This window comes from Oncorhynchus kisutch, linkage group LG22 (assembly GCF_002021735.2).
Source record: "Oncorhynchus kisutch isolate 150728-3 linkage group LG22, Okis_V2, whole genome shotgun sequence".
NCBI lineage: Eukaryota > Metazoa > Chordata > Actinopteri > Salmoniformes > Salmonidae > Oncorhynchus > Oncorhynchus kisutch.
The window spans coordinates 17,259,273-17,279,805 of record NC_034195.2 but is presented as its reverse complement, the minus strand read 5'-3'; the positions used below and the strand labels follow the sequence as shown (position 1 = coordinate 17,279,805).

The 20,533-nt window shown below is 43.3% G+C and overlaps 1 protein-coding gene across 3 annotated transcripts in view; it reads right to left on the bottom strand.

Annotated features, from left to right (window-relative positions):
- Positions 1-15,614, bottom strand: part of fbln1 (fibulin 1) — a 53,747-nt gene extending 38,133 nt beyond the window's left edge. For 2 of the 3 annotated variants that reach the window (XM_020456697.2, XM_020456698.2), the window contains exons 1-10: positions 15,278-15,501; positions 6,220-6,328; positions 4,346-4,478; positions 3,157-3,307; positions 2,738-2,806; positions 2,535-2,627; positions 2,245-2,382; positions 1,838-1,975; positions 1,008-1,151; positions 564-689 (exon numbers count right to left, since the gene is read on the bottom strand). In XM_020456697.2, the coding sequence (XP_020312286.1) occupies positions 564-689; positions 1,008-1,151; positions 1,838-1,975; positions 2,245-2,382; positions 2,535-2,627; positions 2,738-2,806; positions 3,157-3,307; positions 4,346-4,478; positions 6,220-6,328; positions 15,278-15,332 (1,156 nt within the window). In that variant the 5' untranslated portion in view covers positions 15,333-15,501. Of the gene's footprint in view, positions 1-563; positions 690-1,007; positions 1,152-1,837; positions 1,976-2,244; positions 2,383-2,534; positions 2,628-2,737; positions 2,807-3,156; positions 3,308-4,345; positions 4,479-6,219; positions 6,329-15,277 lie in introns of all 3 variants that reach the window. The other variant, XM_020456696.2, reaches the window with a different exon arrangement.
- Between the last annotated feature and the right edge of the window lie 4,919 nt (positions 15,615-20,533).

Genomic DNA, 20,533 nt, shown 5'->3' with positions numbered 1-20,533 from the left:
ACAGTATCCTGGTCTTGTATGACTCAGTTGACAGAGTATGGCGCTTGCAATGCCAGGATTGTGGGTTCGATTCCCGAAGCCACCAATACATAAAAGAATATATGCATGATTGTCAGTCGCTTTGGATAGAAGCATCTGCTAAATGGCATATATTCAATTATTTTATAAACTGCTGGTTTGAGAACTGCTCTAATTACATTGGTAACCAGTTTATAATAGCAATAAGGCACCTCAGAGGTTTGTGGTATATGGCCAATATGCCACGGCTAAGGGCTGTATCCAGGCACACCAAGTTGCGTCGTGCATACAAACATCCCTCAGCTGTGGTATATTGGCCATATATCACAACCCCTCGTGCCTTATTTTTAAAATAACATTATTGTATAACAGCCACCCAGTCTTGGGTGACCCTTAACTTGAACCCTTTGTCATAAGACCTACATAACACTGTGATAACACTGACATGACAGATGCCTTAAACAGTCATGACTGTTGGCGTCCTGCTTACGTCAACTGACATCACACTGCCATGTAACTACTAGGAGGATTAAGTCAGTGCGTACCTTCGCAGACGCGGCTGATGCTGTTGAAGATGAAGCCAGTCTTACACTCACAACGGAACGATCCTACCAGGTTGATACAGCCGTGGCCTGCACACGCTCCGTCAGGACCCTTACACTCATCGATATCTGCACCAGGGGGGAGCGAGACCACAAGATATTACAGGAAGAAACAAGCACATTCTTAAGCAAAAGAATGCATTCCAAAGGATAGCGAGGCCACAGGAAATACATGGAAATGTAGGCTACAGTATCCGGTTGCTGATGCTAATCAATGGAGGTGAACATGGCAGAGATCCATTCTAGCAGTGCTGCAGTGTACACTGGCATGTTGAGGCTCCCCTGGACAGAGGTGTCCAATATAGCCCAGGAGCGGGGCCTTATGGAGGCCTTATCCCCAACTGGCACGATGAGGTCTAAGTATGCAAGTGAGGCAGCTGTACGTACCCACGCAGCGGTTGCCGCCGTCGTTGAGGTGGTATCCCCGGCCACAGTTGATAGAGTTCCTCTGGCAGGTGAAGGAGCCCATCGTGTTCATACATAACTGGCCAGGACGGCACGGCTCTGTCTGGGCCAGACACTCATTGATGTCTGGGATAGAGGTCAGAGGTACAGACGGGCAAAGATTATCTATATATTGACAAGATATTGGACTGTCTGCTCTAATAATGGGAATGAATGTTCGCAAATACGGAAGGCAGGCGGGAGGAGGAGGAGCTTGTGGGAACATTCTAGCCAATGAGAGGCTAGAATGACATGCCCAACATGCCCAACTCTGATATAGAATTGTTTTTTCAAAGTTGCCGGGATACCACATGAGTCCACTTATATCAGTACATTCGTAACAACCTAAACATTATGAAACTTCTATTTGATCAAATAAGCCTCACTTAGAAAATGTGCAATTAAATTTTGTGTTGACCGAATTCGACACTCTCTCATTGACCTTCATACAAAAAAATCCCACTTGGTCTGCTTTATGCTTATTTCTTGCAAGGACAGATTTTGGGGCGCAGTCAGACCTCTCGCTTCGCCTCTTCAACTCTGATATGGTTCACATAGGGCACCACAGGGTCATATCACTGAACCCCTTGTGCCCCTTCCTCCCCGCCACCACTACGATGATGAGTTCCTAAAATATGCCATGTATGTCAGAGAACACTGTGAACTGTACTTTGAAGATACTGGGTTTGGGGTTACATGTGGGATGGATGGGGTTATGTGTTGCCTTGATGATAGGTTGCCATGGTAATGTCTGTCAGGGTCCTGATGCTCACCGATGCAGCTGCCCATGGCGTCCTGGATGTATCCATCGCCACACTGGTTCTTGGGCAGACAGCGGAACGACCCCTGAGTGTTCTGACACTCAAAGTCCGGGGAGCAGTTGTGGGTGCCCGACTCACACTCGTCAATGTCTGGGGAAAGAAGGCATGTTGTACGAGGAAAATCAAACTGTATGTGATTCAAATCTATTCTCATAAATATTCAACAATAGTTTCATTGCAAGTCAAATTCTACCAGCAAATTCTACCAGCTGGGAATAGATCGAAAGAGACAGACAGATTGACAGACGGACAGACAGACAGATCCAGTTTATCATGGATGTATGAATCATGAATCATACATATTGATCCTTCCTTATTCCCTTTCCCCCTGTAGGAGGAATTGTGTTGTGACCTCTGACCTTTGCAGTTGTTGCTGTCCATGAGCTCGTAGCCAGTACCACAGCTGACCTCTCTCTGGCAACGGAATGACCCCACTGTGTTGATGCAGTGCTCGCCTCCTCTGCAGTTACTGGCCCCCAGCAGGCACTCGTTTATATCTGGGAGATGGAGGGAGGAAGAGGGGCGGATAGTATCGAAGCCGTATCTAAGAGGTGAGAAATCCTAGTCCTGGGGAGCTACTAGATGTTTTATTCCAGCTCACTAACTTTTCAACAAGATATGGCTGGTACTGTACCTCCAGTCTACTCACCCTCACAGTTCTTCCCATCTGGTTTGAGTTTGTAACCTTTGAAGCAGGCACAGGTGCTGTTGCCCACACATTCCTGTGCACACTTGGCTAATCCTGTGCACATTATAAACAAACAGAAGATAAATGACTCGTGTTCCTGACTTTCTCTGTGAGGACACAGTCTATTACTAACATGTGAAGGTCATGTGTGGAGGGGTTGTTACCGCTGCTGCACATGTTATTCGGTAAGGGATTCTCCTTCTCAGTGAGGGTCTCGTTGTCTTTGTCAGAAACTGTGGGGAAAGAAAGGAGAAGATTGACCAGTATTGGCCAAAACTAAGTTCGCAAACAAAGAGTGTTGAAACCAATGAATGCATCAGGACAATGGAGTTCTTTACTAAAACGACAGTAAGACCCCTGTCTCCTAATGACCACCAGAGGGCAGAGTAGCATTGGACATACACTAGAAAGAATAACGTTCCAAACATCCTTCCACTCTCCACTCTCTCCACCTCTCTACTCCAGCGTTCACCTCCTCCCACCGCTCCACTCGCTTGACTTCACCTCTCTTCCCTCGATCCCTCCACCGTCTCTTAACCCTCTACCATTAGTCCTTCCCTCGTCTTAGAGTTGATTCTCTTACCCAGGGAGTTTCTGGTCTCCACATCAGGGGCTCCGTCATCGCAGCAGGCCCGGGACACCAGGCCACACTGATAGCCCAGAGACAGGCTGTGGTCACAGGTCAGACCATGCTCGCGAGCAGCCCGGCCCAGCAGACAACAGTCACAGCACATCTGGAGGGGTCAGACCAGAGATATACGATTACTCAATGTGTTTATATGCATAATTTGGCCAGAATGACAGACGGACGGATGGACGGGGGGAAATTACATCATCATCACCACCACTTTACAACTTCCCCACCATCATCTATCACCATTTTCTGAAGGGGATCCATCCGGGCTTGTCAAGTGGGAGGAATCTAGTTTGAGTGTGTCTGTCTGGTCTGTCTATCATCTCTGTCCTTGAGGTGTTGAGTGGTGCGGTTGTGGCAGGCAGCCTAGTGGTTACGAGCGTTGCCCCAGTAACCGAACGGTCTCTTTAAAATAAAATAAAACGATGTGCCCTTGAGCAAGGCACTTAACCCGTAATTGCTCCTGTAAGTCGCTCCGGATAAGAGCGTCTGCTAAATTACAAAGAAATTAAAGTGGTAGTGTACTGGGAGCTTTTAGGGGGAGCTTAAAAATGACCATGGTATGCTATGGTTCTTCCCCCACTCTAAACTCCCATTCATCAAACACCTCAATGCAATCAGCCGACACCTGCAATTCGGGGGCGGATCAAGTAAAGGCATGTTGCTGCCTGCACTAACAACGACCTCATTCTCCTGGGAAAATGTACTGTGGCTCACTTGGCAAAATGCTTCAAGGACCTTGACTGATGCCATGGTGTGCAGCGGGATGGGGGCATAGAGGGTTGAGTAGGATCCTGAGGAAGAGGACAGTCAGGTGTAGAGAGCCCACCTTGGCAGAGAGTATCTGAGGGGAATTGATCATCTACCTGTCAGCAACAAGCTCCATTCCTCAGTCCTCCCCAGAGTGACATGTTTCAACCTGCTCACCAGGCACACACACACGCTGACACTCAATCTCATTCACTCTCCTGCAAAAATTGCACGTCCATTGGAGTGATGTACGGTGATCAGCGTGAGGTTCTTGAAGCGGTCAATGATTACTTCCCCCGACACACTTTTGATACACACGCATGTAAACACAAGTATTTGGCTGTATGCGCACACGCGGACAGTCTTTCACACACACACACACACACACCTTGGCAGTCTTGGTCTCGCAGGTGCTTCCAGTGAACTGTGTGTCACAGACCCCCTGCTCTTTGGCCATGTTGATGCCACTGGTGCAGATATTGTCCTCCAGAACCGCAGCGCAGCACTGCTCCTGCACTATCCTGTCAGACAGGAACAGGAAAGACACAGGGGGCACAGTTTATTCTTAACTCCATCACTGTGCTCCTTAGTGGAATATAGAGCTCTGTCTCAAAGTGCTTCCTGTTAAAAAGAGCCCCGGGCATGCCTACTGGGGATCTGCTAATAGTCCTGGTTGGTGCAGCTGCTGTACGTGGGTTGAGTGAAGAAGGAAAGCCCTGTGTAAACTCAAGGTGGATTAAAACTTTGTTTTGTGTTCATAATCTTCACTTTACCAGAGTTGGGTCAATGCAGCACTGTTTCCAATTGGCTTACCACGCTAACTGTTATGGGTACAGTGAAGCTAACTTAAGAATCCATTATTTACCGTCACTGTTTTAACCCTCCTACCTCCCATTGGATGTCCCTCCTCTGATGGACACAGAGGGCTGTAGGGCGGCAACACTTCCTAGATAGAGTGTCAAAATTCTGTTAACCTTCCCAAAATTCCCAGGTTTTACCAGAAATCCTGCTTGGATTTTGTAACCCGAATTCCCGAACAACATTACTGGAATTACATCCCTCTCTGAGTCTGGACCGGCCAGGGAGAACTTCCTGACAGCAGAATGACCAGTGATTTCCAACTATCTGACCTGTCTCTCCAGTGTGGATTCATGAATCTTTTACAGTAAAACCAGAAACCAGAAAACCAGAAATCAGATCTGAAGTGAGTGAGAGCAGGCAGAACACCTCTTTATCATACCATCAACTGAGACTGGGTTACGGTGCTCCAGCTGGAGAGATGGTTTGCTACTCTGAGGAAGGACAATAAGTTCAGGGGTGTTTGTGCCTGTCTGTCAGTGTGTCTGCCTGTTTCTGCCTGTCTGTCTGAAGGGAGGGAGTGAAACCCATTGTCTGTTTTACGAGATTGGGTACAATGCAGCACTTAGATCTCCTCTCCACTCCACTCCTCTACCAACTAGCCTGTCTTTATCAACCCTCTTACCAGAAATTCTCTTTCCCTATAATCTAGATCTGTCCCCACGACAACTGCACTCACGTCACCTCCGCAGAACCTTTTAAGGGCACAGCAGTGCTCCTGTCTGCCTTTTCTCTTCTTGTCTTTTTTTAGTGTCTGAAATAAGCCCTCTGATTTCCTGTTCTTCCCTCTCTCCAGTCCTTTCCAGTCCTCTCTCTATAGTTTCACCTCAGTGGTATTTCCTGGATTTGGCAATACCCCCTCTCTCTAAACCCTAAATCCAACACCCCCCCCCCCTCCCCCCTCAACCAAAAACCATCACACTTCCACCCTTACACTATAATTTGAAAAAATTCTGGATCACTTGGGTAGCCAAGGTCAATACATTTGCCATCAGAGAGAAGATGGAGCGACAGATCTCCTCCTTATTGGCCTTGAACCTGTGGCAGAACACCTTCTACTCTTACTACCAGAGCTGTTATTACCCTGTTATTACACTGTTATTATCACTAGTGTAATGTCTCCTGCTCTCACGTCAATTCAAGAATGTGGCTGGGGATTTACGACCGGGGGTACGGTAAAGTCATCTCACACTATGGCCTACCACCATACCTATTGCACCATAGTCTATCTATCCCGTTTACAGTCAACCCCATGGGACTAATACTGAGGTAAGCAGTCCCCCCTATGGGCACAGAGGTTAAGACCATAGAAATATAATCTATTTTCTATAGTCACTGTATTTCTCTGAGTAAGGCTGTTCAGTCAGAGAGTACATTAACTACTGTAAAAAAGGTCCCACTCACCTGCACGTGGTGGACTCAGAGATGAGAGGGATGGCTGTGCAGTCCTGGTTGTCAATGCCCCGAACCCGACCGTCCTTACAGCACTCATCTATGGAGATCTGTTTTCCACCTGTGGATGGACACAACCACAAACAAACAGCGTGTGTTATTCATGAGCTTATGCTGAATGCCGTGGCTTGGCCTACTGAAGCGAGTGCAACAGTATCGGTGTGGGAGATCTAGAGACCCCAAATGGAGTGTGACTCATCAGTCCTCTAAAACAGTTAGAGACCCATGAGAGCTGTCAACATCTGCATCAGATCTCCCATGATAGGGGTGTTAGCCTGCTGAGCTAAAGCCCAGGCACTAGCGCCGTGAGCTAACGCTAGCCTTCAGGGCTCAGGTTACTCATGATGCACAGAGCCACCTTCTATGTTACATAAGGTGACAGTCAACCCAAAGGGATAAGAAACACTCTCACATGAATTAGAAACTAAACTGTTAGAACAGAATAAATCAAGGTTTCAAGCCATGTCTTGCATACAACGGAGTCTATTTTGCTGGGTGAGTAATACATGAGGATTGACATGTTTAGAACGATTATGCAAAGTATGTTTACAAAAAGTGCAACAAAAATAGTCCAAAACACAAGTATATTGTTGTCACCCAATGCCACTCACACTTTCACAGTATTAGCAATTTGTCTTCCAAATGATTGAAAAACTGTTTGGAATGTTTTTCTAAATGCCTGTAGGCTTTTGCCAGCAATACTGAATGATGGATATGTTGTGTAGAAATAAGAGGTGACGACCGGAGTTGGACTAACTCTGTGGCGCTCCGTCTGCTTCTCCATGTGTATTAAAAGAGCTCGGAATGCCTCGACTCTGTAAACAATTCAGCCATCGCAATCAGATCAAATACATTCATTTCCTTGTGGTTAGTGTATTCTGCCAAACGTGAAATAGCTTTGGCAGGTTGGCTGGTCCTTTCTTGCTTTAGGCTTAAACAAAGGCCTGTCTGCCAAATTGGTTTTTATTAATATAAGTAATCCTAAAGGACTCCTAAAATTCCTCTGTAACTCAGTTGGTAGACCACGGTGCTTGCAATGCCAGGATAATGTGTTCGATTCCCAGGACCACTCATACATGAAAAATGTATGCATGCACGACTGTGAGTTAATAAGTGTCTTCTAAATGGCATATGTCATTATTAAAGAACACTCAAGAGTAAAATCATAGTTGTTCATCTAATAAACCAGTTGTTGGAACAAGGAACAATAGTGTATTCAACCACTGACTATAATAACATATATCATAGTGGATCAGGGGATGTCTAACTGCTAAATCTAGCTTGGCTAACGAAACAGGATCAGAGGTTTCAAGTAAAGGAGGACAAGTGCATGGAGGTTTTATCTTAAATTTACAGTTCCATAAAAAAAAGTATACAAATATATATATTTTTAGTTCCAATTATTTCTGCCAGAGGAGGGAACTTTGTTTACGGTGCATTCGGAAAGTATTCAGACCTCTTGACTTTTTTCACATTTTGTTACGTTACAGCCTTAATCTAAAATTGATTAAATTAATGTTTTTTTCCATCAATGTACATACAATACCCCATAATGACAAAGTGAAAAACAGGTTTTTAGAAATTTGTGCAAATGGATTACAAATAAAAAACAGAAAAATCTTATTTAGATAAGTATTCAGACCCTTTGCTATGAGACTCAACATTTAACTCATGTGCATCCTGTTTCCATTGATCATGCTTGTGATCTTTCTACAACTTGATTGGAGTCCACCTGTGGAACATTCAATTGTTTGGACATGATTTGGAAAGGCACACACCTTCCTATATAAGGTCCCACCATTGTCCATAGAGCTCCAAGACAGGATTGTGTTGAGGCACAGATCTGGGGAAGGGCACTAAAACATTTCTGCAGCATTGAATGTCTCCAGGAACACAGTGGCCTCCATCATTCTTAAATGGAAGAAGTAGAGAACCACCTAGACTCTTCCTAGAGCTGGCTGCCTGTCAAACCTGAGCAATCGGGGGAGAAGGGACTTGGTCAGGAAGGTGACCAAGAACTCGATGGTCACTCTGACAGAGCTCCAGAGTTACTTTGTGGAGATGAGAGAACCTTCCAGAAGGATAACCATTTCTGCAGCACTCCACCATTCAGGCCTTTATGGTAGAGTGGCCAGATCGAAGCAACTCCTCAGCAAAAGACACGACAGCCCACTTGGAATTGTCCTTGAGTGACCCAGCCAGAGGCCGGACTTGAACCCGATCGAACAGCTGTTGAGAGACCTGAAATTAGCTCTACAACGACACTCCCCATCCAACCTGACAGAGCTTGAGAGGATCTGCAGAGAAGAATGGGAGAAACTCCCCAAATACAGGAGTGCCAAGCTTGTAGCATCATACCCAAGAAGACTCAAGGCTGTAATCGCTTCCAAAGGTGCTTCAACATAGTACTGAGTAAAGGGTCTGAATACTTGTGTAAATGTGATATTTCTGTTGTATTTTTATACACTTGCAAAAAAATCCCCCCAAAACTTTTTGCTTTGTCATTGTGGGTTATTGTGTGCAACTTGACGAGGGAAAAAAACCAATTGAATCCATTTTACAATAAGGCTGGAATGTAACAAAATGTGGAAAAAGTCAAGGAGTCTGAATACTTTCCAAATGCACTGAACAGTATATACTTGAATATGGTAACTGCAGGCAGGGGCCAAAGGTGTGAACAAATGAACTTAATATAAAAATAATATGGTAATTTATCCAAAGCAAATTCGAGAACTGTCAACATTAACTGTGGGAAATAGCAATGAAAAGATGTGGACAGATTCATAAAAAGCAGTGTCATTATATAACAACCATGCTAACTTTTCCTGCAAGTGAAAGTCATTCTTATTGTAAAATAAACAGCAGAGTGTATAATCAAACAACAACGTAATAGGTAGTATAATAGATGCATTACCAAGCCAAGAAACACTATTTTGCTGACTCACTGAACAAGCCTGTTGAGGCCAGCCAGACTAACAACTGCAACAGTCGAGCTCCTTGTCCCGCCGTGAACTGAGTAATAAAGCTCTTAGCAACAGGGGGAGATGAGAGGGCATTTTAACAGGCCCCATAACCAGCCTTCATTGGGCCTCAGTCTGACTAGAGCCACAATCTTCAACAGTGATAAGGTCTAACTCTGCTTTCATCTGAGGGCAGGAACCAACACCAGGATGCTCTTGGAAAGGGTCAAAAGTGTTGCTCAGAGAGAGAACAGTTACATACATAAAAAAGTAAAGAAAATACATCTGCTGGAAGAGTAGGGAATGGTCGGAAATTGTTAACACCTCCTGTGGGGAACAATTCTCCTTGCTTGGCTTCCCCCCAGGCCAGTTTTTGCCAGTCTGGACATTTTCTTTTTCTTGAACATTACCACTGCCATTAACTGACATCCCCTTGCCAAAACACCCTAGAATCAGGAAACCTCCGTATGTCTTTAGAAACATCAGACAAACCCCCCAGGGAACAACTACCATGAAGCACAAAGCTCTAGAATGTTCCCTTCCAAGCTCAGAGGAGGCATAGAATGAGAATGTCATACAATGTCTCACTTTCAGTCTCAACTGACGGAAAGAGGTGGTCACATGACTCACTCCCTGGTGTGTTCTGGTGTTTTCACACTACTCTCTCTCAACATTACGAGAGCGAGGCGTTCACACCTCTCAGCGGATTGCTGGCATTTACACGCCTAATTATCACCCTCTTTTCCCCTACCCTAAAGAGAATCTGGGATTAGAGCCTGAGTGATGTGTGTGGTTTGGGGATTGTTCTAGAGGTAGTTGTAGTATGAATAGTGGGGGAAGATAAAAAAATAAATTTAAAAAAAGATATTCAGTACGGGTTAAAAGTTTGGACAAACCTACTCATTCAAGGGCTTTTCTTTATTTTGACTATTTTCCACATCGTAGAATAATAGTGAAGGCATCAAAACTAGGAAATAGCACATATGGAATCATTTAATAACCAAAAAAGTGTTGAACAAATCAAAATATATTTTATATTTGTGAGTCTTCAAAGTAGCCTTGATGACCGCTTTGCACACACTTGGCATTCTCTCAACCAGCTTCATGAGGAATGCATTTCAATTAACAGGTGTGCCTTGTTAAAAGTTAACTTGTGGAATCTTCTTGTTGCGTTTGAGCCAATCATTTGTGTCATGACAATGTATATTTATTAAACCAGGCAAGTCAGTTAAGAACAAATTCTTATTTACAATGACGGCCTAGGAACCGTGGGTTAACTGCCTTGTTCAGGGGCAGAACAGCAGATTTTTACCTTGTCAGCTCAGGGATTTGATCTAGCAACTTTTCAGTTACAGGCCCAACGCTCCAACCACTAGGCTACCTGCCGCCCCAAAGGTAGGGTGGTATACAGAAGATAGCCCTATTTGGTAAAAGAACAGCTCAAATAAGCAAAGAGTCTATCAGTACTTTAAGACATACAGAAAATGTCAAGAACTTTGAAAGATTCTTCAAGAGCAGTCGGCAAAAAAAATAAAGCGCTATGATGAAACTGGCTCTCATGAGGACCGCTTTAATAAAGGAAGACTCAGAGTTACCTCTGCTGCAGAAGATAAGTTCATTAGAGTTAACTGCACATCAGATTGCAGCCCAAATAAATGCTTCACAGTGTTCAAGTAACAGACACATCTCAGCATCAACTGTTCAGAGGAGACTGTGTGAATCAGGCCCTCAACCCAATTGAGATGGTTTGGGATGAGTTGGACTGCAGAGTGAAGGAAAAGCAGCCAACAAGTGCTCAGCATATGTGGGAACTCCGTCAAGACTGTTGGAAAAGCATTCCTCATGAAGTTGGTTGAGAGAATGACAAGAGTGTGCAAAGCTGTCATCAAGGCAAAGGGTGGCTATGTCAAAAAATATTTTGATGCCATCACTATTATTCTTCAATGTAATAAATATAAGAAAATATAGAAAAACCCTGGAATGTGTAGGTGTGTCCAAACTTTTGACTGGTACTGTATATACAATATGTTTATTTATCTTCCCTCACTATTCATACTACAACTATTTGCAAATGTTATATTTTGCATATTGTTTATTTCACTTGCTTTGGCAATGTAAACATATGTTTCCCATGCCAATAAAGACTGACTGACAGAGAGAGAGACAGAGAGAGACAGAGAGAGACAGAGACAGAGAGACAGAGAGAGAGGGAAAAAAGACATTGCTGGCCCATGTCTAGACTTCTCATGTAAACACTGCTTAATGAGCCCAGTGGAGCTCTAGTCCCTCAGCCTAAGCCCACAGCAAAGGCCTCTCGGAGACAGACCCAGACATCACAGCAGCACAGTCCACTTCCATGGGTCACATCCCTTATCTAACACGCTTCAGTCAGTTTACCCTACTGTCATCATCGTGACACAAATGACCTTATAATGTAAATGCTTAAAATCTTTATCGTTTGTAATTTGACTAACGGTCTGAATAGCCTGTAGCAATGCATTTGTTGGCCATATTATAACATTCGATTTACAGGTATGTATTTGTCTGACTGAGTCTAGTAAGTTTGAGTTCATACAAAAATATGTGAATAAGTGATTCATGTACATGGACGGTTTATATCCTGATTCTATGGGACCATCTTCAGATCTTGGATCCACCCTGACACCATACCTAATGGAAGTGATACACCACCCTGACCCTTGACACTCTCCCGTGTAGCATTGAAGCTGAGAAGAGGAGCAAGGGGCGCTGATAGGTGTTGGAGGGAGGGTATGGCCCCAGTGAGACATGCCCAATAAATTCAACGGAGGAGGGGTGATGTCAAATTCTTACATTAAAGTCAATGGGCCAGAATTCCAAAGCACACCACCGACACGAGCCCCACAGACTGTGAAATCGGCACCATGTGTGTCCAGGGGACCCTGATCTGGGATATATACAGTGCATTCGGAAAGTATTCAGACTCCTTTACTTTTTCCACATTTTGTAACGTTACAGTCTTATTCTAAAATCTATTAAATTGTTTGTTTCCCTCATCAATCTACACACAATACCCCATATTGACAAAGTAAAAACAGGCTTTTGATTTTTTTGCTAATTTATTACAAATAAAACACAGAAATATTACATTTAGATAAGTATTCAGACCATATACTCAGAACTTTGTTGAAGAACCTTTGGCAGCGATCACAGCCTTGACTCTTCTAGGGTATGATGCTACAAGCTTGGCACACCTGTATTTGGAGAGTTTCTCCCAGTCTTCTCTGCAGATCCTCTCAAGCTCTGTCAAGTTGGACGGGGAACGTCGCTGCGCAGCTATTTTCAGGTCTCTCCAGAGATGTTCGATCGGGTTCAAGCCCGGGCTCTGGCTGGGCCACTCAAGGACATTCAGAGAGTTGTCCCGAAGCCACTCCTGCATTGTCTTGGCTGTGAGCTTAGGGTCATTGTCTTGTTTGAAGGTGAATCTTCACCCCATTCTGAGTTCCTGAGCACTCTGGAGCAGGTTTTCATCGAGGATCTCTCTGTACTTTGCTCTGTTCATCTTTCTATTGATCCGGAAAGATCAAGGGAAAGACTGAAAAACATCCCCACAACATGATGCTGCCACCACCATGCTTCACCGTAGGGATGGTGCCATGTTTCCTCCAGAAGTGATGCTTGGCATTCAGGCCAAAGAGTCCAATCTTGGTTTCATCAGACCAGAGAATCTTGTTTCTCATGGTCTGAGAGTCTTTAGGCGCCTTTTGGCAAACTCCAAGTGGACTGTCATGTGCCTTTTACTCAGGAGTGGCTTCAGCCTGGCCACCGTACCATAAAGGCCTGATTGGTGGAGTGCTGCAGAGATGGTTGTCTATCTGGAAGTTTCTCCCATCTCCACAGAGGAACTCTGGAGCTGTGTCAGAGTGACAATTGGGTTCTTGGTCACCTCCCTGACCAAGGCCCTTCTCCCCCGATTGCTCAGTTTGGCTGGGTCGGACAACTCTAGAAAGAGTCTTGGTGGATTCAAACATCTTCCATTTAAGAATGATGGATGCCACTGTCTTCTTGGGGACCTTCAATTATACAACTTGATTGGAGTCCACCTCTGGTAAATTCAATTGATTCGCCATGATTTGGAGGCCATCATTCTTAAATGGAAGATGTTTGGATCCACCAAGACTGCTACCCTTCCCCAGATCTGTGCCTCGACACAATCCTGTCTCGGAGCTCTACGGACAATTTCTTTGACCTCATGGCTTGGTTTTTGCTTGAACATGCACTGTAAACTGTGGTACCTTATATAGACATGTGTGTGCCTTTTCAAATCATGTCGAATCAATGGAATTTACCATAGGTGGACTCCAATGAATTGTAAAATCATCTCAAGGATGAGTCTCATAGAAACAAGCCTGAATACTTATGTAAATGTTTATTTATTTAACTAGGCAAGTGAGTTAATTAAGAACAAATTCTTATTTTACAAATCCGGCCTACCCTGGCCAAAACCTTCCCTAACCCAGACGACGCTGGGCGAATTGTGCGCCGCCCGATCACAGCCGGTTGTGACACAGCCCGGGATCGAACCAGGGTCTGTAGTGACGCCTCTAGCACTGATATGCAGTACCTTAGACCGCTGCACCACTCAGGAACCCCAAGGTATTTCTGATTTGAATTTTTTATAAATTTTGAAACATTTCTAAAACCCTTTTTCACTTTGTCATTATGGGGTATGTAGATTGATGAGGGGAAAACATTATTTAATACATTTTTTAATAAGCCTGTAACGTAACAAAATGTGGAAAACGGGAAGGGGTCTGAATACTTTCGAATGCACTGTAGGTCGTCCCATGCCTCTGTGACCCATGGATGGTCCCCCTCTTAAGGATCCACCCCTTTTTTTTCAATTTTTTTTTTCAATTTGCCAGCCCAGGCACCGTTTGGATTTTGTCCACTAGATGGCAGCAGTGTATGTGCAGAGTTTAACCACTTTAACTAGTATTGACGTGATAATTAAATCACAATGGATTAGCTAGTTTGAAGTTTCCATGAAACGGCTGCCTGTGTTAACTGCTGAGTTAGTGCAGTGTCCTTAACTAGCTAGCTAGATATGATAACATTGCCTAGCTAGCTAAACATTGGGCTGTGGGCTAACACTGGCAGTCTGGTATGGAATAACTTGTTTCTTTGTCATTTTGCTAGCTAGTTGTCTAGTTGTAGGCACCTGGCTAGTATCAACAAGGGCTTTCTACAAAATAGCAACATTAGTGCAGATAGCTTGGAATCTAGATCATAAGCAATATGCACTGATATGCGCTGTCAAGCGCTACTGCCACCTTCTGGTTTGGAGTAGTTTAACAAGGCTGAGTGGCTGACGACATCCAAGTCTTTGCTGTGTGAGCACACAAGTGATTGACAATCCTACTGGTGTGTCTGAGTTTTAAGGAGAGACCTGCCCTGCATCTGGTTGGCTGGTTGAGCAGCAATCCTTTTGGGCACATTGGCGTACTCTAAACTTTAAAACCTTGTTACGGTTTCAGCTTGGGAAATCATTTCCAGTAGTCTGAGAAATTTCTACTGGTGAAATTAATCCATATTTTACACAACGCAAAATACATTTAATCCCTGTCAAAACACTTTAAGACAAATTGGGAATGTTGAAATCTTCCCTAAAACTGGTAATCATGGGCAGATGTTTTACTGGCAACAAGACACACACACACACACACAATCAAAGCAAACCTAAATCCAAATGACACACACACTGAACAGCATGTAACACAGTAGGCTTCAAGTTACTACTGTAATATAACTGCCATAAAGTGTTCATGAAATCACATGTAAACACTTTATGGGAACTTTTTAACTCCAGTGCTACCCGACCTTATATCTGCCCATACAGTGATAGTGCAGTAGCCTGCTTAGGGTGATACGTTTGAAATATCTAACATGCCTGAGTGAATTTATACGGTATTCCAACCATATGCATCACGCATGGGCATGGATTGATTCTCATGGGAAGAATTCAATCTTGAAACAGTAGGTTAGTATCCTGAAGTAAAACGGTAACTGACCTTGTCCGTTGAGAACTCCGAACAGAGAGAAAAGTATAACTATCCCGGGACCCATTGGATAAAGAAGATAATTTTTTTGCAAAAAGTTTGACACCAAAAAGTGTCAAACAGTCAGATCTGTAATATTCTGCACTAAGAGCGTGAACCAACAGTACAGTTTCTCACGGACACGCAGATTATCAAGCGAAAGGTAGAAAAACGGTGAGCTCACGCTGGACAGGAGTAGTCTATACGAGTGTGTTTGTGCTTGTGATGGGGCTAGTGAATCGCAGCGTCATCGTGTCTGTCTCGGAACGCAACCTCGGAACGAGCGTCTATCTTGCTCCTAGGGGCGGGTGAAGCTAAAAAAAAATCTAAACTCCAGAAACCACAACTGTAGTGTATTGATTTCCACTTTACAGTAGTATACGTCCAATGTCTTATAGGACACACTCATTTAATTCACGCCGTTTCATTGACTTTCCATTATGACAGATAAATAAGTAGCCTAAAATATAAATGTATTAGTTTGACTGAAAATCTGTAATGATGACATTATTTGACAATGTCCCCCAACTTCAATTACTTTCATCCAGACATCTCTGTCTGTGACAGAATGATCCCACTGTTTTATCTGAATAACATCTGGACTCCACTATGGAGTGGTTCTGTGGTTATATAAAAACCTGTTGTGGCCATAGCCAGACTTCAATACATCAAATCCTTAGAATTTTGTCGGTTAAGGCAAATTTTTTAAAATGTAATGCATATTCCATATTTTGGAACATTTACGACCATCCTCCTCGGTAGACAGACTTGTGTAATTATTCGCCACCACGGTATTTGAGGTTGACAAAATTGCCCTTCAGGAAAATGATTGATTTAATTGAAGCATATGCTATTTGGTCTGTCTGTCTGGTTATTTCATCCTCTCAGACTGTGACAGACAGACTTGGGGTTTCTTTTTCACCAAATGGTGAAACAAAGCACATTCCGATGTGGGAGAGATATATACCTATAAACCATTTCCTCTCAATTCGAACTGCCTGTGCGTAGATACACAACTACAGTGAATGCATGGATGTAGGCCTATCTACCTCACCGACAGCGTCATGGTACACCAGAAGCATGTTAATGAATGAATGCTGCGCTTGCTTTGCTTTGCAGCCTTGCGTTGCGGAGGCAGTTGCAGTGGGTTCAGTGTTCTGTGTGGCGCATGAAATGGATTTATCCAACCTATGCATCAAATTGTATGCATAGATTTGACAGAAATACTATCAAAAGTTGAATGTTCTACTTTTGTTGCACACATAGGGTTAGTAATTGGTAAAGTGGGACACTTTCTGAAAATGTGCTTTCCTTACAGAATCATCCAATTGTCTTAACCCCAACATGATACCATTCTAAATAGCTTAAGAACTCTACTCAGTGGCGGCTCTAGGCCCCCAGCGCCCCCAGCACCATTCTGCACTAAATGTAATTTGTATTCAGACATTTGGAACACAAATAAATAATCATAACATTTAAAACTATATAAAAATCTATTCAACAATAAGACTCATAAATATCAAAAAGAAGTAACAAAGACAAATAGAAACAAATTTGTGTTGATTTGGCACTCAAGCGTTACATTACCCATCCCCCAACACTGTCAACCAAAAGTCAAGACTAAACCAATTCATTTTGGGGGTGTGCAGACTGGATTTATATTATTGTTAACGATTTTGCACATACCAGAAAAAAAATTCAACAATATGTCTGTGAAACTATGTATTCACAATATTATGAATTAATTGTGGTTTATTTGGTAGCATTTCGTAGTGTGACTGATTTGATAAATTGCATTAGCACTGAGGTTTGATAGATTCCCCCGCTCTCCATACCTCTGGCTTCCAGTGGAGAGACCTTAGGTCAACTTCGCACCCCTCCCCATCTGTACTTCTGAATGGGAGACCTACCCAGTCAGTAGCCTTCCTAGCTCACAAACTAGAATCAGGGAACCCACTCCGACAAGGTTAATTGACCCACAGTCCCACACCGTGACATGATATCATTGACGTGATGTACAAATGAGCGATAGAAAACCGATCACGCAAATGTCACCATAACGATTTCTAATGTGTGGGCGCCCAATGCCGCCCCCGGCAAGATGTCGCCCTGGATGGCTGCCCATGTCGCCTATACCTAAATCCGCCACTGAATCTACAACACCATACAAATAAAAATATATATATAAATATTGAACACAGAATGGATGACTCTTCTTCAAACACAAATTGTCCTGACACCATTTTTTCCCCAGTTTATAACACCAAATTGGGACACCTTAATTGGGAAAGTGGGACACAATTCTTTATTGTAAAACATGATAAATTAGAGAGTATGAGTAATTTCAATATTTTTTATAATAAACTTCAATTATTCATACTAATGAAATGTATAAAAAATATTCTTTAGGTATTTTAATGGAACTCAATCACTTTTTATAGCTACTGTTTACAGGCCTCCTGGGCCATATACAGCGTTCCTCACTGAGTTCCCTGAATTCCTATCGGACCTTGTAGCCATAGCAGATAATATTCTAATTTTTGGTGATTTTAATATTTACATGGGGCGGCAAGGTAGCCTAGTGGTTAGAGTGTTGGACTAGTAACCGGAAGGCTGCAAGCTCAAACCCCCGAGTTGACAAGGTACAAATATGTCGTTCTGCCCCCGAACAGGCAGTTAACCCACTGTTCCTAGGTCGTCATTGAAAATAAGAATTTGTTCTTAACTGACTTGCCTAGATTAAATAAAGGTAAAATAAACACGGAAAAGTCCACAGACCCACTCCAAAAGGCTTTCGGAGCCATCATCGACTCAGTGGGTTTTGTTCAACATGTCTCTGGACCTACTCACGGTCATACACTGGACCTAGTTTTGTACCATGGAATAGATGTTGTGGATCTTCATGTTTTTTCTCATAATCCTGGACTATCAGACCACCATTTTATTACGTTTGCAATCGTAACAAATAATCTGCTCAGACCCCAACCAAGGAGCATCAAAAGTCATGCCATAAATTCTCAGACAACAAAGATTCCTTGATGTCCTTCTAGACTCCCTCTGCCTACCCAAGGACATCAGAGGACAAAAATCAGTTAACCACCTAACTAGCTCCCTGGTATACAGAAAATACCCGAGCTCTGAAGCAAGCTTCCAGAAAATTGGAACGGAAATGGCGCCACACCAAACTGGAAGTCTTCCGACTAGCTTGGAAAGACAGTACCGTGCAGCATCGAAGAGCCCTCACAGCTGCTCGATCATCCTATTTTTCCAACTTAATTGAGGAAAATAAGAACAATCCAAAATTTATTTTTGATACTGTCGCAAAGCTAACTAAAAAGCAGCATTCCCCAAGAGAGGATGGCTTTCACTTCAGCAGTAATAAATTCATGAACTTCTTTGAGGAAAAGATCATGATCATTAGAAAGCAAATTACGGACTCTTTAAATCTGCGTATTCCTCCAAAGCTCAGTTGTCCTGAGTCTGCACAACTCTGCCAGGACCTAGGATCAAGAGAGACACTCAAGTGTTTTAGTACTATATCCCTTGACACAATGATGAAAATAATCATGGCCTCTAAACCTTCACGCTGCATACTGGACCCTATTCCAACTAAACGACTGAAAGAGCTGCTTCCTGTGCTTGGCTCTCCTATGTTGAACATAATAAACGGCTCTCTATCCACCGGATGTGTACCAAACTCACTAAAAGTGGCAGTAATAAAGCCTCTCTTGAACAAATCAAACCTTGACCCAGAAAATATAAAAAACTATCGGCCTATATCGAATCTTCCATTCCTCTCAAAAATGTTTGAAAAAGCTGTTGCTCAGCAACTCACTGCCTTCCTGAAGACAAACAATGTATACGAAATGCTTCAGTCTGTTTTTAGACCCCATCATAGCACTGAGACTGGACTTGTGAAGGTGATAAATGACCTTTTAATGGCGTTAGACTGTGTCCTCGTGCTCCTAGGCCTTAGTGCTGCTCTGATACCATCGATCACCACATTCTTTTGGAGAGATTGGAAACCCAAATTGGTCTACACAGACAAGTTCTGGCCTGGTTTAGATCTTATCTGTCGGAAAGATATCAGTTTGTCTCTGTGAATGGTTTGTCCTCTGACAAATCAACTGTAAATTTCGGTGTTCCTCAAGGTTCCGTTTTAGGACCAATATTATTTTCACTATATATTTTACCTCTTGGGGATGTCATTCGAAAACATAATGTTAACTTTCACTGCTATGCGGATGACACACAGCTGTACATTTCAAGGAAACATGGTGAATCCCCAAAATTGCCCTCGCCAGAAGCCTGTCTTTCATACATAAGGAAGTGGATGGCTGCAAACTTTCTACTTTTAAACTCGGACAAAACAGAAATGCGTGTTTTAGGTCCCAAGAAACAAAGAGACATTCTGTTGAATCTGACAATTAATCTTGATGGTTGTAAACCGACCCTAATCTCTCTTTTGAAGAACATATCAAGACTGTTTCAAGGACAGCTTTTTTCCATCTATGTAACATTGCAAAAATCAGAAACTTTCTGTCCAAAAATGACGCAGAAAAATTAATCCATGCTCTTTTTACCTCTAGGTTAGACTGCTGCAATGGTTTACTTTACGGCTACCAGGATAAAGCACAAAAAAAACTTCAGTTAGTGCTAAATACGGCTGCTAGAATCCTGACTAGAACCCCAAAATTGGATCATATTACTCCAGTGCTATACCTTCCCTACACTGGCTTCCTTTTAAGGCAAGGGCTGATTTCAAGGTTTTATTGCTAACCTACAAAGCATTACATGGGCTTGCTCCTACCGGTCTTTCTAATTTGGTCCTGCCGTACATACCTACACGTACGCTACGGTCACAAGATGCAGGCCTCCTAATTGTCCCTAGAATTTCTAAGCAAACAGCTGGAGGCAAGGCTTTCTCCTATATTGCTCCAATTTTATGGAATGGTCTGCCTACCCATGTGAGAGAGACGCAGACTCGGTCTCAACCTTTAAGTCTTTACGGAAGACTCATCCCTTCAGTGGGTCATATGATTGAGTGTAGTCTAGCCCAGGAGTGTGAAGGTGAACGGAAAGGCTCTGGAGCAACGAACCGCCCTTGCTGTCTCTGCCTGGCCGGTTCCCCTCTCTCCACGGGGATTCTCTGCCTCTATCCCTATTACAGGGGCACTGGCTTACTGGTGCTCTTCCATGCCTTCCCTAGGAGGGTGCGTCACTTGAGTG